Source organism: Aulonocara stuartgranti (genome assembly GCF_965226115.1).
Source record: "Aulonocara stuartgranti genome assembly, chromosome: 14".
NCBI lineage: Eukaryota > Metazoa > Chordata > Actinopteri > Cichliformes > Cichlidae > Aulonocara > Aulonocara stuartgranti.
The window spans coordinates 29,044,412-29,067,751 of record NC_138950.1 but is presented as its reverse complement, the minus strand read 5'-3'; the positions used below and the strand labels follow the sequence as shown (position 1 = coordinate 29,067,751).

At 40.5% G+C, this 23,340-nt stretch overlaps 3 protein-coding genes and 1 long non-coding RNA gene across 12 annotated transcripts in view; 2 read left to right on the top strand and 2 right to left on the bottom strand.

Annotated features, from left to right (window-relative positions):
• LOC309688238 (protein broad-minded-like) overlaps positions 1–5,966 on the top strand; it is a 60,464-nt gene extending 54,498 nt beyond the window's left edge. For 2 of the 4 annotated variants that reach the window (XM_082503843.1, XM_082503844.1), the window contains one exon: positions 256–2,019. In XM_082503843.1, coding sequence (XP_082359969.1) covers positions 256–393 — 138 coding nt within the window. In that variant the 3' untranslated portion in view covers positions 394–2,019. Of the gene's footprint in view, positions 1–255; positions 2,020–5,903 lie in introns of those variants that run through there. The other 2 variants (XM_082503845.1, XR_014271004.1) reach the window with 2 other exon arrangements.
• The window catches only part of LOC309688232 (protein broad-minded-like), an 85,725-nt gene that overhangs the window by 23,422 nt on the left and 38,963 nt on the right, over positions 1–23,340 (bottom strand). For 2 of the 6 annotated variants that reach the window (XR_014270999.1, XR_014271000.1), the window contains exons 6-12: positions 21,546–21,674; positions 20,544–20,662; positions 19,153–19,272; positions 18,807–18,895; positions 16,036–16,706; positions 12,488–12,628; positions 12,307–12,345 (exon numbers count right to left, since the gene is read on the bottom strand). Coding sequence is in view for 1 of the 6 variants with exons in the window: in XM_082503816.1 (XP_082359942.1) it covers positions 5,881–6,037; positions 18,807–18,895; positions 19,153–19,272; positions 20,544–20,662; positions 21,546–21,674 (614 nt within the window). In the remaining 5 variants the exon portion in view is untranslated. Of the gene's footprint in view, positions 1–4,726; positions 5,455–5,878; positions 6,038–12,306; positions 12,346–12,487; positions 12,629–16,035; positions 16,707–18,806; positions 18,896–19,152; positions 19,273–20,543; positions 20,663–21,545; positions 21,968–23,340 lie in introns of those variants that run through there. The other 4 variants (XR_014271001.1, XR_014271002.1, XM_082503816.1 and 1 more) reach the window with 4 other exon arrangements.
• Positions 2,016–4,078, bottom strand: LOC309688228 (spastin-like). Its single transcript, XM_082503809.1, has one exon. The coding sequence runs from the start codon at positions 3,341–3,343 to the stop codon at positions 2,222–2,224; it is 1,122 nt and encodes a 373-aa protein (XP_082359935.1). The 5' UTR covers positions 3,344–4,078; the 3' UTR covers positions 2,016–2,221.
• Positions 6,046–8,679, top strand: LOC309688243. The gene is made up of 2 exons (XR_014271014.1): positions 6,046–7,512; positions 7,723–8,679. It is a non-coding gene; the product is annotated as an uncharacterized lncRNA (long non-coding RNA).

Here is a 23,340-nt window from a genome sequence, read left to right as displayed (position 1 = left end):
AAGTGTTTTTCTTCTTCTTCTTTTCCACACACTGCAGTTTTTTTTTGTCATCCATCTGAGGGCATGTTTGCACTTTTTATTTGGCCTCCAAACACCACCCACCCATTTGTTTTACTTCAAACGCATTCAAATAAACCCTCTCACACTGAGACTGATATACGTTCTCCACCTTACCCATTGTAAATTTCCACACAGTTTTCGTTTTGCACCCTATCCGGTGCATTCTTGTTCAAAGCCTCTCATTTTACTCCACAGGATTTGATTGACAGACTGATTGCCGTGAATTCGGATGGGAAGATTCATTCTCTCTTCCACTACGAAGAGAGTCACACATTCGGCCTAAGGTGGGATTCATTATTTTTTTCATATTACTTAACATCAGTGGGGAAGTAGACGATATCAGATTATCACCTGGTGACTGCACACACACTTCAGCCTCTGGCAATAGGAGACTGGCATGGTGACGTAATCGGCCTTAAAATGCGGCCTTTAAGGCTGCAGACCCTGAATTGGGATACAGCCTCTGAATCGCTGCATCTTGTAGCTGTGTCGTCTTAAATTGGTCATGTGATTTTGACGCGCCGGCGCGTCCGGCAACCCCAGAGGTTTAACTTAATATTTAAGTGTCTCTTGGTTTTAGACTAGTTGTTTAGTCTAATTTGATGTTTTAAACCAGAAAAGGAAGAAGAGGGCTTAGAATTACAGGTAAGAACCTCAGTGGTATGTGATAAACTGTAAATGTAAAGCTTACAGGTCAGTCCTCATGTTTTTAAATCAGATTTTGAGTCTGTACATGGCACATTATGCTTTTGCATGTTGTGAAATGTGCTGCAAAACAAACTGAGGTAAACTAACTGGTTTACTGTGATGGATTTAAAGTGTGTGTGACTGGTGCGCAGTGGCTGTGGTGCTCACGGTCAGAGTTCAGTCACAAAGAGGGTAACAGAGATGAATTTAAAGTTAAGGTGATGGTGCTTAGATTCATTCACAGACTGAAACCTTCACACCAACTTTATCCTGTGTCTCTTAGTTTTAGACTAGTTGTTTAGTCTATTTTGATGTTTTAAACCATATCACAGGGTTTTTACTTCACCATTTACGGGGTTTTAACAAGCAAACAAAAGACAGATCGTGATGTTTGAAAATGTTTTGGAAATATTCTTTAAAGATTAGATGTAAAATACGCAGAGGATAAATTCAATTGGTTTATTAGTTTATTACATAAGTTGAAAAAAAGTTAAACAAGTAAATAAAGAAACAACGTAAAAGAAAAGTAAACAAAACAAATCGGTAAATAAAGGAAAATGGTAATAAGAAGGGGAAAAAAAAGAAAAGAGAAAACCCCAACAATCCCCTCTGAGCAAGCACTAGGCGACAGTGGGGAAGAAAAACTGCCTTTAAACGGGCAGAAACTTCCGGCAGAACCAGGCTCACGAGGGGCAGTCAACTGCCGGGACTGGTTGGGGTGAAAAAAGATGAAGGAGAGAGGGAAGAAGTGTTAGGAGAGAAGGGGAGAGGAGAGGTGAAAATTAAGATGGAACAGAGGTGGAGGGAGACGAGGTGACGTCAGCAGTAGAAAAAATAGAAAGAGTAGAAAAAGCAGGAGTGTCCCTCCTCCAGAAGAAGCGGAAACGTTTTTTCTTCTTTTCCATGAGCTTTTCCACGACCACTTTTTTCTCTAGGATGAGGGTTCTCAACTGATCGGTTGTTTCTTCAACTTCCTTCTCAAGTTTCTGGCATCTTTGCTCCATTTCTTTTAATAGATTGCACTTGTCTGTATTTTGCTGTTGTTTTTCCTTGTGCATCTTTTCTAACTGCTCATTTCTTCTTGTGATTTCTTGAAGCTTACGCTGCAGGTCTTCATTTATTTTCTCTTGTTGCTGCTTTTGTGCAAGCATTTCAGCGTTTTCACACTTCAAGTTGTCTGAGTTCAACAACATCTCATTAATGACCTCTGAGTGTTTTTTCGCCATTTCATTGATCCTACGCTGCATCTTTGAACATCGTTTTTCCAATACTTCTCCTTCCAGTTCAGGTGTTCTGTCCTTCATTGTATTAATTTGTTCAGTTGTAGATTTCTTCTCTCCAAGTCCTGGAGAATACGTTTTTTTTCTTTTTCCTGTTGCTCTTTCTCTTGAAGAAGCTCTTTATTTTTGCACTCTGTTTCATCCAGCCTGACTGGATTTGGATTTATTGAAGAAGGACCACCAAAATCTTTGTTCTATTTGGTGTACATGTTAAGAGTTGCTGGACTAACAGTTGGTTTGATTTGCTTCAGAGAATCCTCAAAGTCTTTCATCTTAATGTTGCGCACCTCAGCAGCAGCTATAACACGGACTTGTTCTGGTGCCAACTCTCTTATTGGGCCAAGTGCAGCATCTTTGGCTAATGCTGTCAAATCGCTCCCTGAATATCCTTCAGTCACTTTTGCAAGACAGGACAGTTCGTCTTGGCTCAGTGGACTCCCGTGCGTTCCCAAAAGATTTTTCAGCAGCGTAAATCTTGTCTTCTCATCGGGTAAGGTCACATATACTCTTTTTGCAAAGCGCCTTAATATTGCTTCATCGAGCTCCTGGGGCCTGTTCGTTGCTCCCATTACAAGTACTCTGTCATCCTTTCCTGACTGCAACCCGTCAAACTCAATGAGGAACTCAGTTTTTAAACGGCGAGAGGCGTCGTGCTCCCCCTCCCTCCTTTGACAGAGCAAGCCGTCCACTTCATCGATGAAGATTACTGAGGGCTGTCTCTCTCTTGCAACTGCAAAGAGTGCTCGTACGAGCTTCTCGCCTTCTCCCACATATTTGGAGGTCAAACTAGCAGCACTGATGTTGAAGAATGTTGCATTAGACTCTGCAGCAACTGCTTTGGCGAGCATGGTCTTCCCATTTCCTGGTGGGCCAAATAAAAGCAAGCCACGTGCAGGAGCTCTCAGACCAGTAAAGAGATCAGGTCTTAAGGCAGGAAGGATGACAATTTCTTGAAGTGCTTGCTTTGCCAGATCCTGCCCTGCGATGTCATCAAATGACACAGTCGCTCCACTGTATACAATTTCATTTGTAATTAAGCTGACCAGTTTACTGTCCACATTCTTTTTCATATCCCTCTTCGGGGGCTGTTTCACAGCTGCCGGTCTTCCATTCTGAGTTTTTCCCACCCGAGCGGTTTTCTTTGCATCAGTTATTCTTAATGGAGGTCTTACAGAAGTGGAGGGTCTGATGGTGGTGGAAACACCTGCGGGTTGACTTTTAGGAACTGACTTTGGCTTACTTGCAATTGTTTTGGTCGACATTTCTCTTGCGCGACTTCCCCCCTGTTCACAGTCATAACACGGTAAACTAGTCATAAACGAAAACGTTTAGGCTATTTATCGCATTTAAAGGTCTTTCTTTGGGACAACGTCACAGAACACAGAAACGTCACAGGGCTTTGGAGCGTGATGTTACAGAGGTTTACAAATACTTTCAAATATAGCTCTGGTCGAACGTTTGAAGGCTGCGAACAAACTGACTAAAACTTGCTGCTCCTGACCCCTATTTATAGAAAAACTTCAAAGGCTCAAAGGCATGTGCTTGTGACATCATCACATGTCCTTGTGACATCATCACTCTTCATGAATCAGATTGTCACATGACATTTTAGAATGGGGATGTTTTTTTTTAAACCGTTTTCAAATTTAACCCTCTGTGGTCCAGGGTATAATTGGCCGTTCTTGACTATTTTTGATTTTACCTCTATATTTCACCTTTAAAATATGTTTTTCTTGCCTTATTTGGCACCATTATTTTCAGCACAACCTCAAATATCTGAAATTTGAGTTATTGTTTTCATTTTGGTATACTATATTAGCACAGTTGATCTAAATTAATAACACAATAAATTGTGTGTGCATCTCCTGTTTTGTCATGGTTGTATGTCCCGGTTCGTGACAGGCTGCATGAGCTCATCTGGTGGGAGTGTAGTACTGTAGTATTTCAGGCATAAAAACGTGGTTTTCACAGACCTTGTCACAGGGTCTGAGTCTAAGATTTTTTTTTCACATTCTGTCTCTCACAGTTGAAGTGTACCTCTGGTGCAAATTACTGACCTCTGTCATCATTTTAGGTGGGGGAACTTGCACAATCGGTGGTTGACTAAATACTTTTTTGCCCCACTGTACCTATGAAAATATACTCACTGTATATATATATAATCAAAGCATTTCTTTAGCAAAGTGCACATACTAGCCCTTTTTAAGTTCATTGACATATGTGCACTCAAACAGGCCCAATGAGATTGAGGGTTATACCCCAATTATTTGTGTTAGGTTTGTAAGCTTTTCCAAATGAATACAGAAAATCAGCAAAACCACCATAAAGAAAGCTTATTTAAATAAAGCTGATATTGGGAGAACAAAGCCCAAGGGGTGGAAAATGAGTAAAAAACCTGTGAAGCAGAGAATAACATGAGGGACTGTTGCAGAGCGCATGAGTGAAACAAGCTCACAGATGAGCTGACAAAGATTGGCAGAAATCACTTTAGAGCAGCCGGGTAATAAGGAACAGGTGAACATAGAGTGGAGCAGATAATTACGAGCAAAAACCCAAACAAATACTTTCAGACAATCCTAAAGCTCTTATTTAGTTGCATAGAGCCATGTGTGAACATTTTGTCTTTACATTTTGCTTCCAAGGAACCGAACTGTCTTTTAATTCTGTAATTTATTTCACGTTCTTCAGGCTTTCTGAAGCTCCTTCAAATTTTTCTTTGGACATCATTTTATTATAATTTTCAGTGCAGTCCTTTATTTGTTTGTTCCTATGAATCATTCACACATAATAAAGGCACCTAACTCAAGGGACAAATTCGTTACTGGCACATTACCAGCAGCTTGTCACAAATACACAATTTGTTTCCTGCACAAAAAATGACAACGATAACACACCAGCAAGGTGATTACCAAAGAGCTATTAGCCAAAAACTTGACATATGTCAAGAAACTAAACAAGTAGAGGACAAAAGAACTGGCAGCTTAAATAAAAACATCTACAGCAGACGAACAGAATTTGAAAGTTGTGTCCTTAAGAAATAACACAAAACTGACACACAACCTGAGAGATGCATCTGGCATCTTATGTTTGCAAGTTTCAGTAAACTGCTGCATCTATTTCCCATTTTCCTAGCAAAATACAAAGACATGATGGCTTATTAGCTCATCCTATCCTAAATAACCACTAATGTATGCCAACTATTGTCACTGCTACACTATCAAAAGCTGAAAACAAACATAAAAAACATACAAATTCATCACCACAACAACACAGTTGATAAATAAAGAAATACAGAAGCACACATGCAAATAGAGAGATGACATAAAAGTTCTCACTCAGCTCCCTGCGGTGCTGTTTTAAGCTCCAACTCACTCTAAACAACACCAACGGGGGTCTACTGCTTCCTGAGCATCAACGACCGCGCCACCTTTTTAAGATAAGATAAGATAAGATAAGATAAGATAAGATAAGATAAGATAAGATAAGATAAGATAAGATAAGATAAGATAACCTTTATTAGTCCCACACGTGGGAAATTTGTTTTGTCACAGCAGGAAGAGGACAGTGCAAAGGTTATTCACTAGTTTCAGTTTTATAATAATATAAAACTTAATTATATAATTATATTCAGGTTACATGACACTTATTGTATAAGATAATTATTTCTGGGATGCTGAATGACAATTTGATGTGTATTTTGTTGCTTTCAGTAGAAATCCTGCTGATGACTCAGTGGATTTTAGATGGAAATTCTGTGTTTCACTCACTATAAACCATCTTCTAATCAGAGGGCGAAAAAGCCACTCTTCTTATTTGGTATTAGCTGAAGAAAATATTTAATCTATACTGACCGTCATCGCTGTTGTCGTCCACCAGGATGACCTCCTTGAGCAAGTGTGTGATTGACAGCTGAGTGGACTGAGCGCAGGATCACCGACAGAGCCTCGTTGACGAAGATGAAGATGAGGGAGATTTGGGGAAGGTCTCTTGAGTAGCTGACCTTTCTACATCTGTAGAAAGACACGACACAACACCTGTAAACTACTTGCATTAAGTAATACGAGGTGCCAGTGGAGCACTAGAGTGATGGTTTGGGAAAAGTAGTCTACAAAGTTATACAATTAAAAAGACAATCATGATTTTGTATTGATGAGCCCATTTACCATGATTTCTAACATTTCTGATCAATTGAATGTTGTATTAAATAACAAGGAATATGCCTTTCTTTTTAAAAAATGAGGACATTTCTCAGTGAACCTTAATTTTTGAGTGCTCGCATATTTAATTTTGAATTTGTAAAAAAGACTAAACTACCTCCATAGAGCTGCTGACGTCTTGTTCAATGGGGCTGAAAGGCAGAGCAAGTGCTGCTTCCTGTTCAACTATAATCACAAGGATTTATTTTCCACATTGGCCTTTTAACTGCATGTGCTGTTTCAGATAGAAACCCTATTTTAAACTTGTTTTGTTTAAACAGCTCTAATGAAGCGGAAAGCGGCAGGGTGAGGCTTTGGCTCTAAGTTTAGCACATGTGGGAAAGGAAGGGGCTTCTTTTATTGTCTCCTTTTCACGTCTTTTTTTCTTTTATCGATTATCTTATTTCCTCTGTGAAATAATAGCTAATTAGAAGTTATTCTATAACAAATCCAGTGTTTTCAATTCACGAGGTTGGAGAACACTTTTTTAGGGTTTTTGGCAGGAAACCATTAGAAAACAGAAGGCAACATTAACAAGATTAACCACGAAGAACTGGGACATTTGTCACCTTTTTTCTCCTTCTGATACAATATTGCAAAAGTCTTGAGGCATCCTCATTTCGTTATATTCTGCTGGGAAAATGGGAAATAGGCAGAGCAATTCACTGAAACGTGCAAACATAAATGGAAATACAGTACATAAGGCAAAAATGTACTTGAAAGTCAATATTTGGTATGGCCACCTTTACTATCGAACATAGCCTGGACTCTCTCTTTCCGGAACACACTGCTTTAATAAATGTTGAGGTCTGGGCTCTGGGGAGGCCAATCCATGACTGATCTAGGTATACGTTTATTGTATTCACCGTGTGTTTGGGATCATTGTCGTAATGAATAAAAATATGCCTTTTCCAACTAGATGCTTTTCAGCTGGGACTGCATGATTAATGAAAATCTTAATATCTGGTTCATATTTCCATCAGCTTTCTCAAGATTCCCAACACCACTGGCAGAGCCTTCATCGTGTTTTACAGATGGATGTAAACACCCTCTGTTGGAGTCATATCAACAATTATTTGAACCAAAAATGTCAAATATGAATTCATAATGCTGTAAGACCTGTTGCCACTGATATAGTCCAGTTCTCGTGTAATTTACCATACCTCAGCCTTTTCTCCCTGTTTCTCTTCACTAAAAATGGCTTCCTGACAGCCTTCCACTGAGACCGTTTCTGATGAGGCTTCAGCAAACAGCAGATGGATCCATTAAAGGGCCAGTGCATCTCTCAGGTACTTCAAGTCTTTGCTTTTCTTTATATTTTTCTACATCTTAAGGACATGATTTCCAGATACAGTTCATCTGCTGTACAGAGTTATTTAGTCCTGCTACTTTTCCGGTTTCCTCAATTTTTTTAAGGACTCACAGCACGCCAGATTTTTGGGAACCACCTAGTTGGTTCAAAATGTTATTTTTACCTATCAGATTTTGTTATCTTTTAGATTCTTAAAGTGCTATGCTGTGGTGTGCTGGGGGAGCAGCACAGCAAAGAAGGACTCATCCAGGCTGGAAAAACTGATCAGGAAGGCTAGCTCTGTGGTCGGCATGAAGCTGGACACCCTGGTGACAGTGGCAGAGAAAAGGACACTAAAGAAACTGATGGACATTATGGACAATGCCAGGCATCCTCTGCACACGGCCATTAACAACCAGAAGAGTCTGTTCAGTGACAGGTTGCTTCTCCCCAAGACAAGAACTAACAGACTTAAAAACTCCTTTGTCCCACACGCCATCAGACTGTTTAACTCCTCTCTGGAGGGGAGAGGGAGGGGAAACAGGAGGACAAAGGAGGGGGGAACAACTAAGCTGTAGTGCCTCTTCACCTCACTGTGCAATACCTTTTGTGCAATACTTTTGTAAATAGTCAACAGTGCAATAGACCTCAATACTCGATACTTTGGGAGCCATAAACATCATTAGACCAGTGCACATATTGGTAAATGGACTGGTTCTTATATAGCGCTTTTCTACTCTTCTGAGCACTCAAAGCGCTTTACACAACTTGTGCATTCACCCATTCACACCCATTCGCACAAGCACATTGTTCTAGGTGCTTTCTAAGTAACATTCACACACATTCATACTCCGATGGATGCATCGGAGAGCAATTTGGGGTTAATATCTTGCCCAAGGATATTTGGCATGCAGACTGGGGGAAGCCAGGAATCGAACCACCAATCTTCCGATCAGCAGATGACCTGCTCTACCGCCTGAGCTACAGCCACCCCCTTATTGTCTCTATTGTGCTCTGTCTTGGTTGTTGAGTTGACTAATGTGGAAATAAAATTTATCCAGCAGTAAACCTGAGTTTGCGGTGAGGGAAGCATCTTGTACAGTACAGCACTTTCCAGCAGGAACTTCGATAGAATGTAAAATAAAACATTTTGTGTATTTTAAAATGACATTCAGTGTGTTTTTGTTGTTGCTGCACTAATCAACCACTTACTACTAACTGCAATGGTAGTTTATTGGATTGGAAAGTGTGGCGATGCTCGCCACCTGGTCTCCCTTCTTGCTTGTTGGTGTGGGCAGGTCTCATTTGTAGGTGCTGAAGAGCTGCTGTGGCTCATTTCCATCAGTGGCACTGGCAATACCTGGGCTCATTCTGTCAGTGAGGTAGTTGAAAAACCCCAGTTGGGTAAAGCGTTTGGGGGTTTTTGTTAACAGACATGCTTATCTATTTAGTTGGTGTTATTTTTTTCAGCTAAATTTTTTAGTGCAATTAGCACTTTCAGCATCAATCCATAGCAATGTGTTGTATTTTTCACATTGTCTGTGTGTAAAATACATATGTAAGCATAGATTACACAAAGGATCCTGCACGCCAAGCTGGATACAAATAGAAATCCCTGGAAACAATTCTTTCTGCGCTTAAGAGCAGCTTCCTATTGCAACGCTGGAGGATTTGTCACCATTACTGGATACGCTGCAGAAGCACAGCAAAGCAGTGACTGTGTGGAGTCGAAAACTATTACACCAACTACACTACACAGTCACCCACATTACCCCAATCACTGGCGTGTTTACACAACAGAGACGCTGAGTCTTTGTTACGGGCGCCAGCCACTGTGGCCTCGTTGTGTGGACACAGAGAGACCTTGCTGTGACTCGCGTCTTCCCTGCTGTGGATTTCTGGAAACCGCGCTTAAAGAAAGCACAAGACTTCTTTCGTAAAATGTGCCTTCCTGAACTTGTTGGGAAATACTTCTCGAAACAACGTGCTGCTCTAAATAGCCTGTAATGTTTCATGTTGTGGTTAAAGATTGATGACAGCTGTGTGGTGCGATGTAAATAGTTTGCATTTCATTTTTATGTGATTGCTGTGTACATGTGAATAGATCTATAATAAAGAAAAACAAACAAATATACTATTCTTTTTTGTTTTATTAAAACAACTTCACACAAAGTACAACTATTTACAATGTACAGTACATCCAAAAGAACAGCTTTAAGAATACTCAACAGGAGCAAGTGTCATTTGGCCCTGGTTTGACAACAACACTGGGGCACATATTAACAAAAACACAGCAAACCTTAACGATCTTATCAAGAAGTGTTGTGTCTTCAGCCTCACATGATAAGAGTAATCAGACTGTGTGTAACATTTTGAACTTGTTGCGCAAACTACCTATTACTCGCTCAACATGAATTCTCAGGTGGGCAATTGCTCTCGTTTGTTCAACGTCCCTTGCATCAAGTTGACAGTAGCCTTTTGTGAAAGCTGGAATCTTGACCTCCGCACACATCATTCCTACAGCATCTCTGATGTCAAAGCCTCTGTCAGCCAATACTACGTCCCCTGGTAACAGCTTTTGAAGAATGCCACATCTCTCTATGATGTGTTTATCTGATGCACGACTAGGGCTGGGCCATATTATACCATTCACGGTAATACCGGTATAATGTTAGGCAACGATAGGAAAATGAAATATCGCGATAGAATGGGAGTAAAACGCGCATGCGCAGTGCCTTTGTTTTCATACGCACATGGCCGATTGTTGAGTGAAACAGATGAACCAGAATTGGTTTGTAAAAATGGTGCAACTTCCGTGATGTGGAACTGGTTTGGTGTTTGTCTGTCAGATACACGACAAAGCACATTTTTTTGCAGAACATGCAAGCGGTCGTCGTTATTGTCGTATTTGTCGGACTAAGATGCTCTTAAATCTGGGAGTAATCTGGGTCCTAAACTCCGTATGCTTCAGGTCAAACAACACTGCAGCATCACTGAGAGTTAAAAACTGTCTAAATTCTTTCATCTTTAGTAAAACGATCAGCATTGCTGCTTTACCAGGTGTAACTATAAAGTTTAACTTCCATGAAAACAAAAAGTTATTACATTTAATGGAGTTAGAAGTTAGCAGGAAGCTAGCGGAAGTTAGCTCGCTAGTTTCGCTAGTTACCTAAGCATGATATAGCATGTTCTGACTGAGAGATTTCTGAAAAAAATCAAACGTACAGCTCTGCTATCACTTCCAACATAAATGAAGACAGGAAACTAAACAGCAGTGACGTTTGTAGGGTTACTGAAGTTGGGCTAGCTGGTATATAATGATGTGCTACGTGATCGCTAGCGACACAGCTATGTTAGCATAACATAAACAGTGAAGCTGGAGGACGAACACTAACACTTTTCCACTTATAAAAGTTAACGTGAAGGTTCTTCATGGTTAGAGACAAATGCAATCGCATGGCAGGATGCTGTAAACGGACCAAACTTCAGTCAGGAGAACAACTGAGATAATCTATCCACAATACCAGGTTAGTCATTAATATACTGCAACAACATGGGAATAGAGCAGCTGCCAGAGAATTCAACATTAATGAATCAATGGTACAGAAGTGGAGGAAGCAAGAAGAATGAGTTTAATAAAGTTTGATTTATCTGACTGCTTTGTTTCGCTTAATGTGCCTTATAATCCCGTGCACCTTATGGTCCGAAAAATGCGTACTGCACACTGCAGTTTAATGTTGCAAAGCACCTCTTTTTAACTTCAGTGGATATTATACATGGTTATGCTCAGGATATGTCAGCCCATTTCTACTGGAAATGCCTTTTGGTTAAACTTTCAGCAAGGAATTTGCATTTGCACTGTTACATTTTTATAAAGCTTTAATGTACATAAAAACCAGCTTCTTGTTTAAGTGAAAATAAATGGAAGGTTGTCTTTTTGCGCTAGTAATGTTGTGGAGTTGTATTTTGTCTCGCATCAATTATATCGTCGGTTATATCGTTATCGCAAATTTTCAAATATATATCGTGATAAATATTTTTGGCCATATCGCCCTGCTCTATGCACGACCCCCCATCCCCTGGAAATGAAAGAAATAGCTCCATGGGGTGTAATCCCGATGAGGTATTTTATGGTCTGTGTACCCTTGTAATGAGAGTATGTTTGTGCGCGTGCCTTTAAATTAGATGGTCTTTCTGTTCGAATCTCAAAACAGTCAACAATGATTGCTACTCGTTTTCCAAAAGTTTCAGTAAACTGTGGAGGCATTGTCGCCTGCAGACAGTGCCTCTCAGGCCAGTGCACCAGTGCTCCTAAGTGGGCATACAAAACATCAATGGTATCGGTGAAGACAGAAGACAGTGTTTTGTGCGACACATGGAATAGATGACAAAGATGCTGGACTGGAAGATCAAGTCTCAGACGCATTAGTGTGAGTAAGAGCATTTGGAAACCTGTCAGTTTCTTCGGTATTGGCAGGAAATCTTTGACAGTGTTGAAGAGGGACATTAAGACAGCATAACAATATAGTCCAGTGTAATATCTTACTTTTTCGGTATCGTCCTTTAAGAAAGTTTCATTCAGCTCTGTCTTTTGCAACTGTGCTCGAAGCAGTCTGTTCTCCTCCAACAGCCGGTTTATTTCTGCTCTGCCCTGTTGACTGCACACACAGTCCTTCGTCTGCCCTTCAGCTTCCGTGACGCTGTCACTCCCATCACCACTGTCCACATTTGCAGCTGGTACGTCAACCTCCACTTGTCCAACACAACTGCTGTCCACTGCCTCCATGACATGGTTGTTGTTCTTCTGTCAGACCTTCATCGATCATCAAGCCTGTAAGATAAAAAATAGTGCATAGACTTAAGGTTAATGTACACCAATATTCCAATGACAGGTGTGTGATTCATCTTTAAGTTATGTGCGGATTAGTGTACCATAAGAGCAATTTAGTATGTTTTCAGAGGGGGGTGTTTACCTGCAATGGGTGCTCTTTTTCGCTTCCGTTGCATACGCCTTGCGTGCCGGTCCGAGTCTGACACAGGTTTGTCGTCGTGCCCCATGTGCAGTGTTGGTGCCCAGTCTGGATTTGTTACATCCATTTCATATGCTGGTTTGCCTGCAATAATGCCAAATCAAAAGCTACTCAGTCGACATGACGTGGTTCTGCAGCATCACACATTAGCATGTTTTATCTCATTATCTATGACCGCAGCGCATTGAAAAAAAAACCCACTAAAAGCCTTTTGGTTTGGTCCTTTTACAGCATCCTGCCATGCGATTACATTTGTTCCTGACCACCGAGAACACTCACGTTAACTTTTATCGAGTGGAAAAAAAGTTAGCGTGTTTATATTGTGCTAACATAGCTGTGTTACTAGCGGTCACGTAGCACATCATTATATACCAGCTAGCCCAACTTCAGTAACCCTACAAATCAATCAATCAAGCTTTATTTATAAAGCACTTTTCATACAGAAAAAATGTAGCACAAAGTGCTTTACATAGTTAAAAGCAGCCCACCCCACCCTCCAACTCACTCCCCACACTCTCAATACACATATATCCCCCCACCCCCACCCACACACACACATACACACACGCGCACACTTAAAGAGTAAAAATTGGGCTGGGCTCGCATGAGCCAAGTGAGGAAACATTATAACAGAGAGCCGTCTGCACCGGGAGCCGGTCACAGACCGCAGCCTCCGGGCTGGGCACACAGCCGGAGGGAGGCCAAGGAGCCCCCCAACCAGGCTGAGAGGACCCCAGAGACCAGCAGCCACGGTCAATAACAGCCCCGGTGCAGAGAGCGCCCTCCGAGGAAACACTGGAGATATGACGCAATACGATATATACAGGGTAAAATGATAAAATAAATAAGAACAGGATACAATATAAATATAAATATAAATAGAGTAAGAAGATTAAAAAATGAATAAGAATAAAATCAAAAAATATTAGGTAAATCCTAAATTAATAATAGAATAACAGGATAGAATAAATAAGCATAAAAAATAAATAAACGCTAAGTAAAAGCTAAATTAAAAAGGTGGGTCTTGAGCCTGTTCTTAAAAACATGTACGTTCTCTGCGGCCCTGAGCTCCTCCGGCAGGCTGTTCCACAGACGAGGACCATACCACTGAAAAGCTGCCTCTCCGTGAGTATGTGTCCTGACTTTAGGGACAATCAAAAGGCCAGTACCAGAGGACCTCAGGGTCCGCGAGGGTTCGTATGGTAAAAGCAGATCTGAGAGATAAGAAGGCCCAAGACCATTAAGACATTTAAAAACCAATAAAAGAACTTTAAAATCGATCCTGAAACACACGGGGAGCCAATGCAGCGATTCTAAAACCGGTGTAATGTGGGCCCGCCCTCTGGTCTTCGTCAGCACACGAGCTGCCGAGTTTTGCAAGAGTTGTAAAGTTGAAATATTCTTCTTAGGAAGACCAGAGAGCAGGGCATTACAGTAATCAATGCGACTGGCAATAAAAGCATGCATCAGCATCTCCGTGTTGGCCCGAGAGAGAATAGGGCGGACTCTGGCTATATTTTTTAGATGATAAAATCCAATTTTGGTTACATGTTTAACATGTGGGATAAAACCAAGCTCAGAGTCAAAAATAACACCCAGGTTTTTCACTTGTAGCGAAGGACATAGTGAAAATGCCTCTAATTTAGACAAGAGTTTCTCTCTCTGAGCTTCAGGACCGACAATTAAAACTTCAGTTTTGTCCTGGTTAAGCTGTAAAAAGTTTTCTGCCATCCAAGATCTTATATCCAAGATACAGTTAAAAAGGGCATCCATTGGTCTGGTGTCATCAGGAGACACGGAGATGTACAGCTGCGTGTCATCAGCGTAACTGTGGAAGTTCACTCCATGCCTCCTGATGACACTGCCGAGAGGCAACATATACAAATTAAAAAGTACAGGGCCTAGAACCGACCCTTGAGGCACACCACATGTCATTTTATGGATCTTAGAGGAGCATGTATCCATACTCACCATAAAAGATCTGTCAGAGAGACAGGAAGTGAACCAGTTGTGTACAGCACCAGAGAGGCCCACCATGTGTTTTAGTCTGTTTAAAAGAATAGCGTGGTCTACTGTATCAAAGGCTGCGCTTAGATCCAGCAGCACCAGGACTGAGAGCTTTTGGGCGTCCCAGTTACATCTAAGATCATTTAAAACCTTTAGGAGAGCCGTCTCTGTGCTGTGGTTCACCCTAAATCCAGACTGGAATATCTCCAGGATCTGTCTATCATTGAGAAAATCAGTAATCTGAGTAAAAACAAGTTTTTCTAAGACTTTACTTAAAAATGGTAAGTTGGATACAGGTCTGTAGTTATTAAAATCATTACAATCCAAATTGCTCTTCTTCAGAAGGGGCCTCACCACCGCCGTTTTAAAGGCAGCAGGGAAGACACCCAACTGAAGAGAGCAATTCATCATGTATAAAAGCTCAGCCTCAAAAAATCCATAAAGTGTTTTAAAGAGTGAAGAGGGGATTGGATCTAAAAGACATGTGGTGGGTCTCACTGTGGAGAAAACCTTCTGAAAGTTCTCAGCATTAACCAGGACAAAGCTGTCCAGTGTCTCCTCAGGTACAATCGAGCCCTCAGATGTGTTTACAATCATATCGCGATTAGATAAAATATCAGATCTGATGGCGCTGATCTTTCCCCTGAAGTGGTCTGCAAACTGCTCACAGAGCGAGTCTGTGGGGGTTCTTTGGGAGCTGTTAAAATCAGGGTTAAATAAATGATCTATGGTGGAAAAGAGGACCTTGGGATTATTTTTGTTAATACTGATTATTTTGGCGAAGTATGAATTTCTTGACTTCCTTAATGTATTATTGTACATTTTAAATTGCTCGGAAAATATTTGATGGTTGATATTATTTTTATTTTTCCTCCATCTCCTTTCTGCTGCCCTGCAATTTCTTTTGAGTTTTTTGACTTCTTCGTTTCTCCAGGGTGATGCATGTTTTACGTTAATCTTTTTGGTGGTGAGTGGAGCAACGGAGTCAAGGCTTTTCTTCAGTTTGCTGTTAAAATAACTAAAAATCAAATCGCAGGGTGCAGGTAAAATCACAGGGGGGCATTTGACTAAAACCCTGGTAAAATTTGCAGCCACTGTCACTGCTGTTTAGTTTTCTGTCTTCATTTATGTTGGAAGTGATAAGAAAGCTGTACGTTTTAATTTGTTTCCAAAACCCCGCAGTCAGGACATGCTATATTGTATTTAGATAGAAGCTAGCGAGCTAACTTGCTGCTAACTTCTAACTCATATGTCATAAATTCCATTGTCATGGATGCCTGGATGTTTAACTCAGTTGTTACACCTGGTAGAGCAGAACGCTGATAATTTTATTAAAGATGAAAGACTTAAGACAGTGTTTTAACTCTCAGTAATGCCACAGTGATCATTTGATATATGGACCTGCAGCAGAGTTTAGGCCCAGACACGGCTAGTGACGTCAGACTCAACAATCGGATAGTGATATGAATTACTTTAGAACTCACCGGAGAGAAAATGCCGCGAGCAAACCAACAAAAAGCTGGGGATTGCACGGAACTCGATATCCGCTCGTCTCACCGCTGCAATCCATGCCTGGCGTCTTTGTTTGGTGATATCGGATACATGGGATCCCTCACGTTGCCGCCAGGATGGAAAACGATTAAAAGATTAATCCAGTTTCTTGCCTTCACGATCGTGAGATCTAACATTGCAACCGACTACACACGTACCACCATAGCTGAAGCTGTATCCTTTGTCTGGCCTACTGTGATGGCGGCAGGGGGCGCATTCTAAAATGTCATGTGACAATCTGATTCATGAAGAGTGATGATGTCACAAGGACATGTGATGATGTCACAAGGACATGTGATGATGTCACAAGCACATGCCTTTGAGCCTTTTCTATAAATAGGGGTCAGGAGCAGCAAGTTTTAGTCAGTTTGTTCGCAGCCTTCAAACGTTCGACCAGAGCTATATTTGAAAGTATTTGTAAACCTCTTCAGAGTCACTGTGCACAGGATTAAAAATGTATCCACGAAAATGCCAACAAAGAATAAACAATCTTGCTGCCTCTCCTTCGAGGTCTGGCCAGCCACTCACTTCAAGAGGGAAGCCTGATATGACACGATCCATTGGTGCCTCATCAGTCCAAAGGACATTACAGGAAAACTCCGACCTACATGCAAAAATTAAACAAATTGAAGAAGAGAAGCTTCAACTGGAGGAGAAGTGCAGACAATTGGAAGCACGAAATCAAGAGCTGGAAAAACAACAGCAACGCCAGCCTTACACAAAAATTATTAGTGAGGCCTGGGAAGGAAAGTTTGGTGAAGCACGACAGAAGATTTTGTTCCTGATGAAGGAAAACAAGACAAAGAGTGCTGAATTAAAAGAAACGTCTGCCCAGCTTCAACGCGCGAATGCTACTATTGGGGAGATGCAAAGGGATCTCCAAAACATGGAGCAAAAGAATCAGGCGCTCCAAGGAACGCTTGATGAAGCTATGGAACAAACTGCACAAATCCTCGGACAGAAAAAGGAAGGGGTCACACAAATGCAGGACCAACTCAAAGGCATAAAGAAAAAATACGAAGTGCTGAAAGTCAGGCTGGATGAAACAGAGTGCAAAAAAAAAGAGCTTCTTCAAGAGAAAGAGCAACAGGAAGAAGAAAAAAAACGTATTCTCCAGGACTCAGACAACTTGAAGTGTGAAAACGCTGAAATGCTTGCACAAAAGCAGCAACAAGAGAAAATAAATGAAGACCTGCAGCGTAAGCTTCAAGAAATCACAAGAAGAAATGAGCAGTTAGAAAAGATGCACAAGGAAAAACAACAGCAAAATACAGACAAGTGCAATCTATTAAAAGAAATGGAGCAAAGATGCCAGAAACTTGAGAAGGAAGTTGAAGAAACAACCGATCAGTTGAGAACCCTCATCCTAGAGAAAAAAGTGGTCGTGGAAAAGCTCATGGAAAAGAAGAAAAAACGTTTCCGCTTCTTCTGGAGGAGGGACACTCCTGCTTTTTCTACTTTTTCTATTTTTTCTACTGCTGACGTCACCTCGTCTCCCTCCACCTCTGTTCCATCTTAATTTTCACCTCTCCTCTCCCCTTCTCTCCTAACACTTCTTCCCTCTCTCCTTCATCTTTTTTCACCCCAACCAGTCCCGGCAGTTGACTGCCCCTCGTGAGCCTGGTTCTGCCGGAAGTTTCTGCCCGTTTAAAGGCAGTTTTTCTTCCCCACTGTCGCCTGATGCTTGCTCAGAGGGGATTGTTGGGGTTTTCTCTTTTCTTTTTTTTTCCCTTCTTATTACCATTTTCCTTTATTTACCGATTTGTTTTGTTTACTTTTCTTTTATGTTGTTTCTTTATTTACTTGTTTAACTTTTTTTCAACTTATGTAATAAACTAATAAACCAATTGAATTTATCCTCTGCGTATTTTACATCTAATCTTTAAAGAATATTTCCAAAACATTTTCAAACATCACGATCTGTCTTTTGTTTGCTTGTTAAAACCCCGTAAATGGTGGAGTAAAAACCCTGTGATATGGTTTAAAACATCAAAATAGACTAAACAACTAGTCTAAAACTAAGAGACACAGGATAAAGTTGGTGTGAAGGTTTCAGTCTGTGAATGAATCTAAGCACCATCACCTTAACTTTAAATTCATCTCTGTTACCCTCTTTGTGACTGAACTCTGACCGTGAGCACCACAGCCACTGCGCACCAGTCACACACACTTTAAATCCATCACAGTAAACCAGTTAGTTTACCTCAGTTTGTTTTGCAGCACATTTCACAACATGCAAAAGCATAATGTGCCATGTACAGACTCAAAATCTGATTTAAAAACATGAGGACTGACCTGTAAGCTTTACATTTACAGTTTATCACATACCACTGAGGTTCTTACCTGTAATTCTAAGCCCTCTTCTTCCTTTTCTGGTTTAAAACATCAAATTAGACTAAACAACTAGTCTAAAACCAAGAGACACTTAAATATTAAGTTAAACCTCTGGGGTTGCCGGACGCGCCGGCGCGTCAAAATCACATGACCAATTTAAGACGACACAGCTACAAGATGCAGCGATTCAGAGGCTGTATCCCAATTCAGGGTCTGCAGCCTTAAAGGCCGCATTTTAAGGCCGATTACGTCACCATGCCAGTCTCCTATTGCCAGAGGCTGAAGTGTGTGTGCAGTCACCAGGTGATAATCTGATATCGTCTACTTCCCCACTGATGTTAAGTAATATGAAAAAAAAAATGAATCCCACCTTAGGCCGAATGTGTGACTCTCTTCGTAGTGGAAGAGAGAATGAATCTTCCCATCCGAATTCACGGCAATCAGTCTGTCAATCAAATCCTGTGGAGTAAAATGAGAGGCTTTGAACAAGAATGCACCGGATAGGGTGCAAAACGAAAACTGTGTGGAAATTTACAATGGGTAAGGTGGAGAACGTATATCAGTCTCAGTGTGAGAGGGTTTATTTGAATGCGTTTGAAGTAAAACAAATGGGTGGGTGGTGTTTGGAGGCCAAATAAAAAGTGCAAACATGCCCTCAGATGGATGACAAAAAAAACCTGCAGTGTGTGGAAAAGAAGAAGAAGAAAAACACTTACAGGTATGGAGGTTGGCATCTCCCTCAGGGTGTATTCGCTTTTGTTGGCCAAAGACTGTCGGCCCAGCAGTTGCCACACCGACTGGGAAGAGGAGAGGAGGTTGACCAAGTACAGGAAGGACTGAAGAGGAAAGTAAATACAGCAGCTGTTAGAGAGAAAAAATGTATTTGCTTTTAAAGACCATTGTGAATGCATTTGTGCACGTCATGGATTGATCAAATCCTAACACATAATAATAATATAACACTATTCAACTACAAACACTACCGATAATATGACAAATAATATCTGTAGTATTCAAAGCAAAACAAAATGTAAAAAGAATTTATGATTGCAAAGGTAAAACATGGTTTACCACACTCTCAAAACTGAATAAGACATATATTCTGAGCAGAGTGGTTGAGCAGAAACCTATTGCAGCCTGAAGAATATTAAACTACAGGAAAGCTCCCTGCATTTTTCACTGGGTCTGGTAGAACAGGGAAAACATATCATCAAAAGCATCAAAGGAAAAAAAGAGAGACACTTGCACAAACGAGCTACAACTTAGATTATATTAAACAGCTTCAAAGAAACGTAAAGAAAAAAACAAGATACGATGGATTTTTTTTTCTAAAATAGAAATATCTATACTTTCATGTGTCTTCTGATGTTTCTGTGCATGTGTGAACTTATCTTCATATGTACTACCAAACCTCCTACTGTACTTAGCACAGATTAAAGCAAAGACTCGAGTTAATTCACCAAAGTGCTGGTGTGTGTATATTTAGTTTTCCTTTGACCTCAGCATATATGTATAACCCACTGATAAGGCAGACTTTAAAGTCGCCTGTGGCAGGACACAGTTTACACATCACTGGCTGTCCGTATTCACTTGGCTAGTCTCTCTGAGAGAGATGACTTGGCTGCTGTCAGAGGCCAAGCATCAGACACACACAGACAGGCTCACGCTGGAGCTTGTTGAAGCTTTCCTGAGAGAAATTCTGCCAAAAACATAACTAAAAATGCAGTCTTATGAAAGTAAGGCTTATTTGCCCAGACACCCATAAACCAATCAGCAAAAAGCCTTTCTTGTTAACAAAATCACTATTGCCAGTTTCTTAAATATGAATATTCACAAGTGAATTTTCTACATGGCTGCTGGTATCACAGCAACACATGGACCACTATTCTGAGTCCTGGGTTAATAATAATTGGAATCAATTTAATTTTAATCAATTTAAACACCTTTGTAACCAGTGAGCTAAAAACATGATGGAAAAGCAAAACTTCTAAGAGATCTGTGTCTGTACTATTATGTAGATATCTAAAAATTGGGGCATTGTGGGCTCCAGGAAGTTTCTCCTTCTCCCTCTCTCTCACACACACACGCACGCACATACATACAATACCTTAATGCAACTCCTATCTGTGGGGTCAATGGGAGTTGGTTTGGGACGGACCACTCTGATGTCGTCACTGCTGCACTCAAGAACAGACCATAGCTCTAGTACCAGGGCCCGAATAAAGCCTGAGACAGAACACGGAGAAATTTGTTGTACCAAACATTTATTTGAAATAGCAGCAACTAAAATTATTAACAGTGCTTTAATAAATAAACGACTGACTTTGTTATTGTGTCCAATCTTTTAAAGAAATCTGTCTTTGCATTGCTGGCACCGTTTTGATTGGAGGATTTGAATCTCAGGAAGGAAGGAATTTATAATGCCACTCCCTTTGATCCCATTTAATCTCTTCCCTGTTGCACTTTGGCCTGTCAGTAACTACATTTGAATTTTGCAGCTCAAGCTTGCACATAAAGGCTGGATAAAAACGTTAATGCAATCAAAATGTACGCAGCCCTCGCTGGAAAACTGGGGATACAGTACAGTACATAAATGATGAAGCAAAGACAAAACATTAGTGTCATGGAAGAAGAAATAGTCAGTGCATCACGGGAAGCTCCCAGCAATAAAACCTGCATTTGTATTGACACATAAACCTTAATTTGTGAGCAATTTTCAGTGTATTTCAGTTAAATTAATGAGACAAATATAACAAAAGGGATTTTATACTTAGAAGAAGAATATGAAATTGAAATATTAAACTAAGAAAACTATAAATACTGCAGTTCTAGAGTTACAGATATACAATTAAGCTTTGCATATCAGTGCTGTATAACCCAGGGAATGTACTTTTTTTTTTTTATAATTGAATAGTAATGGAAATCATGAACTGTTTTTCAGAGGTCATAGATCAAATGAGCAGTAGAGTTTTTCTCACAGAATGGTTCTTTCACATAGAAAGCAGTGTGTGCTGCAGGTTTAGCAAATGGCCCATCATTTGTATCTCCAGTGTCTGTTGAAGTGTACAGTATCTGTGTGTGTGCATGACCGTCGGTGCTCTCTGCTCACTCGGGTTCAGAGGTACAGGGAGGAGGCTCAGCAGGAGTAGAGGCAGCTGCTTCATCACAAACATGCCAGGTGCAGGCGGTAAAGGCCCTTTCTGTTTCCTCTCAACCCTCCTGCCAAAGCCATAGAACTCTGCCGAGGTGAACCAGACAACACAATATAGACATTTTTCCCTGTTCCTACATGGAAACACAAGATCAAACGGGCATTTTTTTTTGGCATAAATATGTATATCATATCGGACTCAGTTTGTTCCTGTTATTGTTTTTGCACTGTACTTGTCATCCATTCCAGTGAAACGATGCAGAAGGTTGTAGGTTGTGCAATAGTGCCATCTAGAGGTGAAGTAACATCACACTGCCCGTGCTCTTGTCTCGTCACGGTGTTTGCGTGTTTCTCCCTCTCTGCACACTCATGGGAATGTGCTGTCAGGCAGGACTCAGCGTTATATTCACAATATGTGGAAAATATATTGATATTGAATGTTCAAATATGAGGATATGTATAATGTATAGGTTGACTTTGCTCTACCTACACTTCTGGCAGAGCAGCAGTTGCAATGCGAACACATAATTAAACGGTGTATTTATAGGAACAGATTTCTTGCCTATGGCAGACAAAGTGATTTTAAACGTGTAAAAGGTTTCATTCACAGATGATTTATTACTATCACACCCTGGAGACTTTATAAAGAGCACTGCTGCAAAAGCAGCCTAAACAAACTTGTACAGTAGGTCACGCTGGTTTAGTTTTTCATCAAAATGCTTTTTTTCTTTTACTATTATTTTTGAAAACGTTACAGCACTGGTGGACATTTCCTACCAAATAAGAACTAGACACTACTGTTATGTAGTGGTTAATTGGAAAACTGTTTTATCACGAATTTCTTATTTAGAAATAATTAAAATTTTATTTGATGTTTTTTTTTTTTTGGATGGATACTGTTATTGCAGTGATGCTGTAATTAAACTGTCTTCACCCCAGTAGAATAATTGCATGACTCCATCACTGAAGTGGAGGGTTTGCTTTGGAGGGGAAACGCACAGTGTCTCTTTAGTAGCATGGTGGTTGGATCCCACATTTGTTTCTTATGTAACATTGTAAATAGCTGCTAAGACAGCATATCTATTGGACAAGCACATATTATACATACTTTGCACGTGCAGTATTTAATAGAAAGCAGTGTGTGCTGCAGGTTTAGCAAATGGCCCATCATTTGTAAGCTCTGTCTGGACTATATCACTTTTTGAGGTCATCCTTCTTTCTGTCAGTCTGCCTTTTTATCGATGGCACAAACATATGTCACATCATGGAACACATGAGTGCTCCACAGCCAGCGCTGCTCAACACAGCAGGGAACTGTTCTTGCGTGGGTAAAGTCATAGGAGAGAATAGGTTTCAGAACGCAGCGGTGCTGTTATAAGCGAAGGGCTGATAAGTAATCAGACTTCTTTTCCCATAACCAGTTGAGTCGCCCCTTCTAGCCAATAGAAAGAATGCAGGATTAAAATATTTGTTCACTAGCTTCATTTTTTGACCTCTTTTGACAAGAGTACGGTATTTCCTGGAGCCTTTTGCATATGGATAAACCTAGTATCAGTATACAACTGATATGTGAATCCATTTATCAAAAAAGAACGCCTCTTCTTACTCTTTCTTACCCAAACAAAAACGGTTTGACAAATACATTTCTCCCTAAGCTGCCTTAAGTCTCCTTTATACCGACAACACAAAAACAACAACAACAACTTATAATATAAGCCTTAAGCATCACAGCTGACAAGTGTTTGTTGTGTCC

Coding starts and splice junctions, on each gene's coding strand:
- LOC309688228 (XM_082503809.1), bottom strand. CDS start 3,343: ATGACTAGTTTACCGTGTTATGACTGTGAACAGGGGGGAAGTCGCGCA.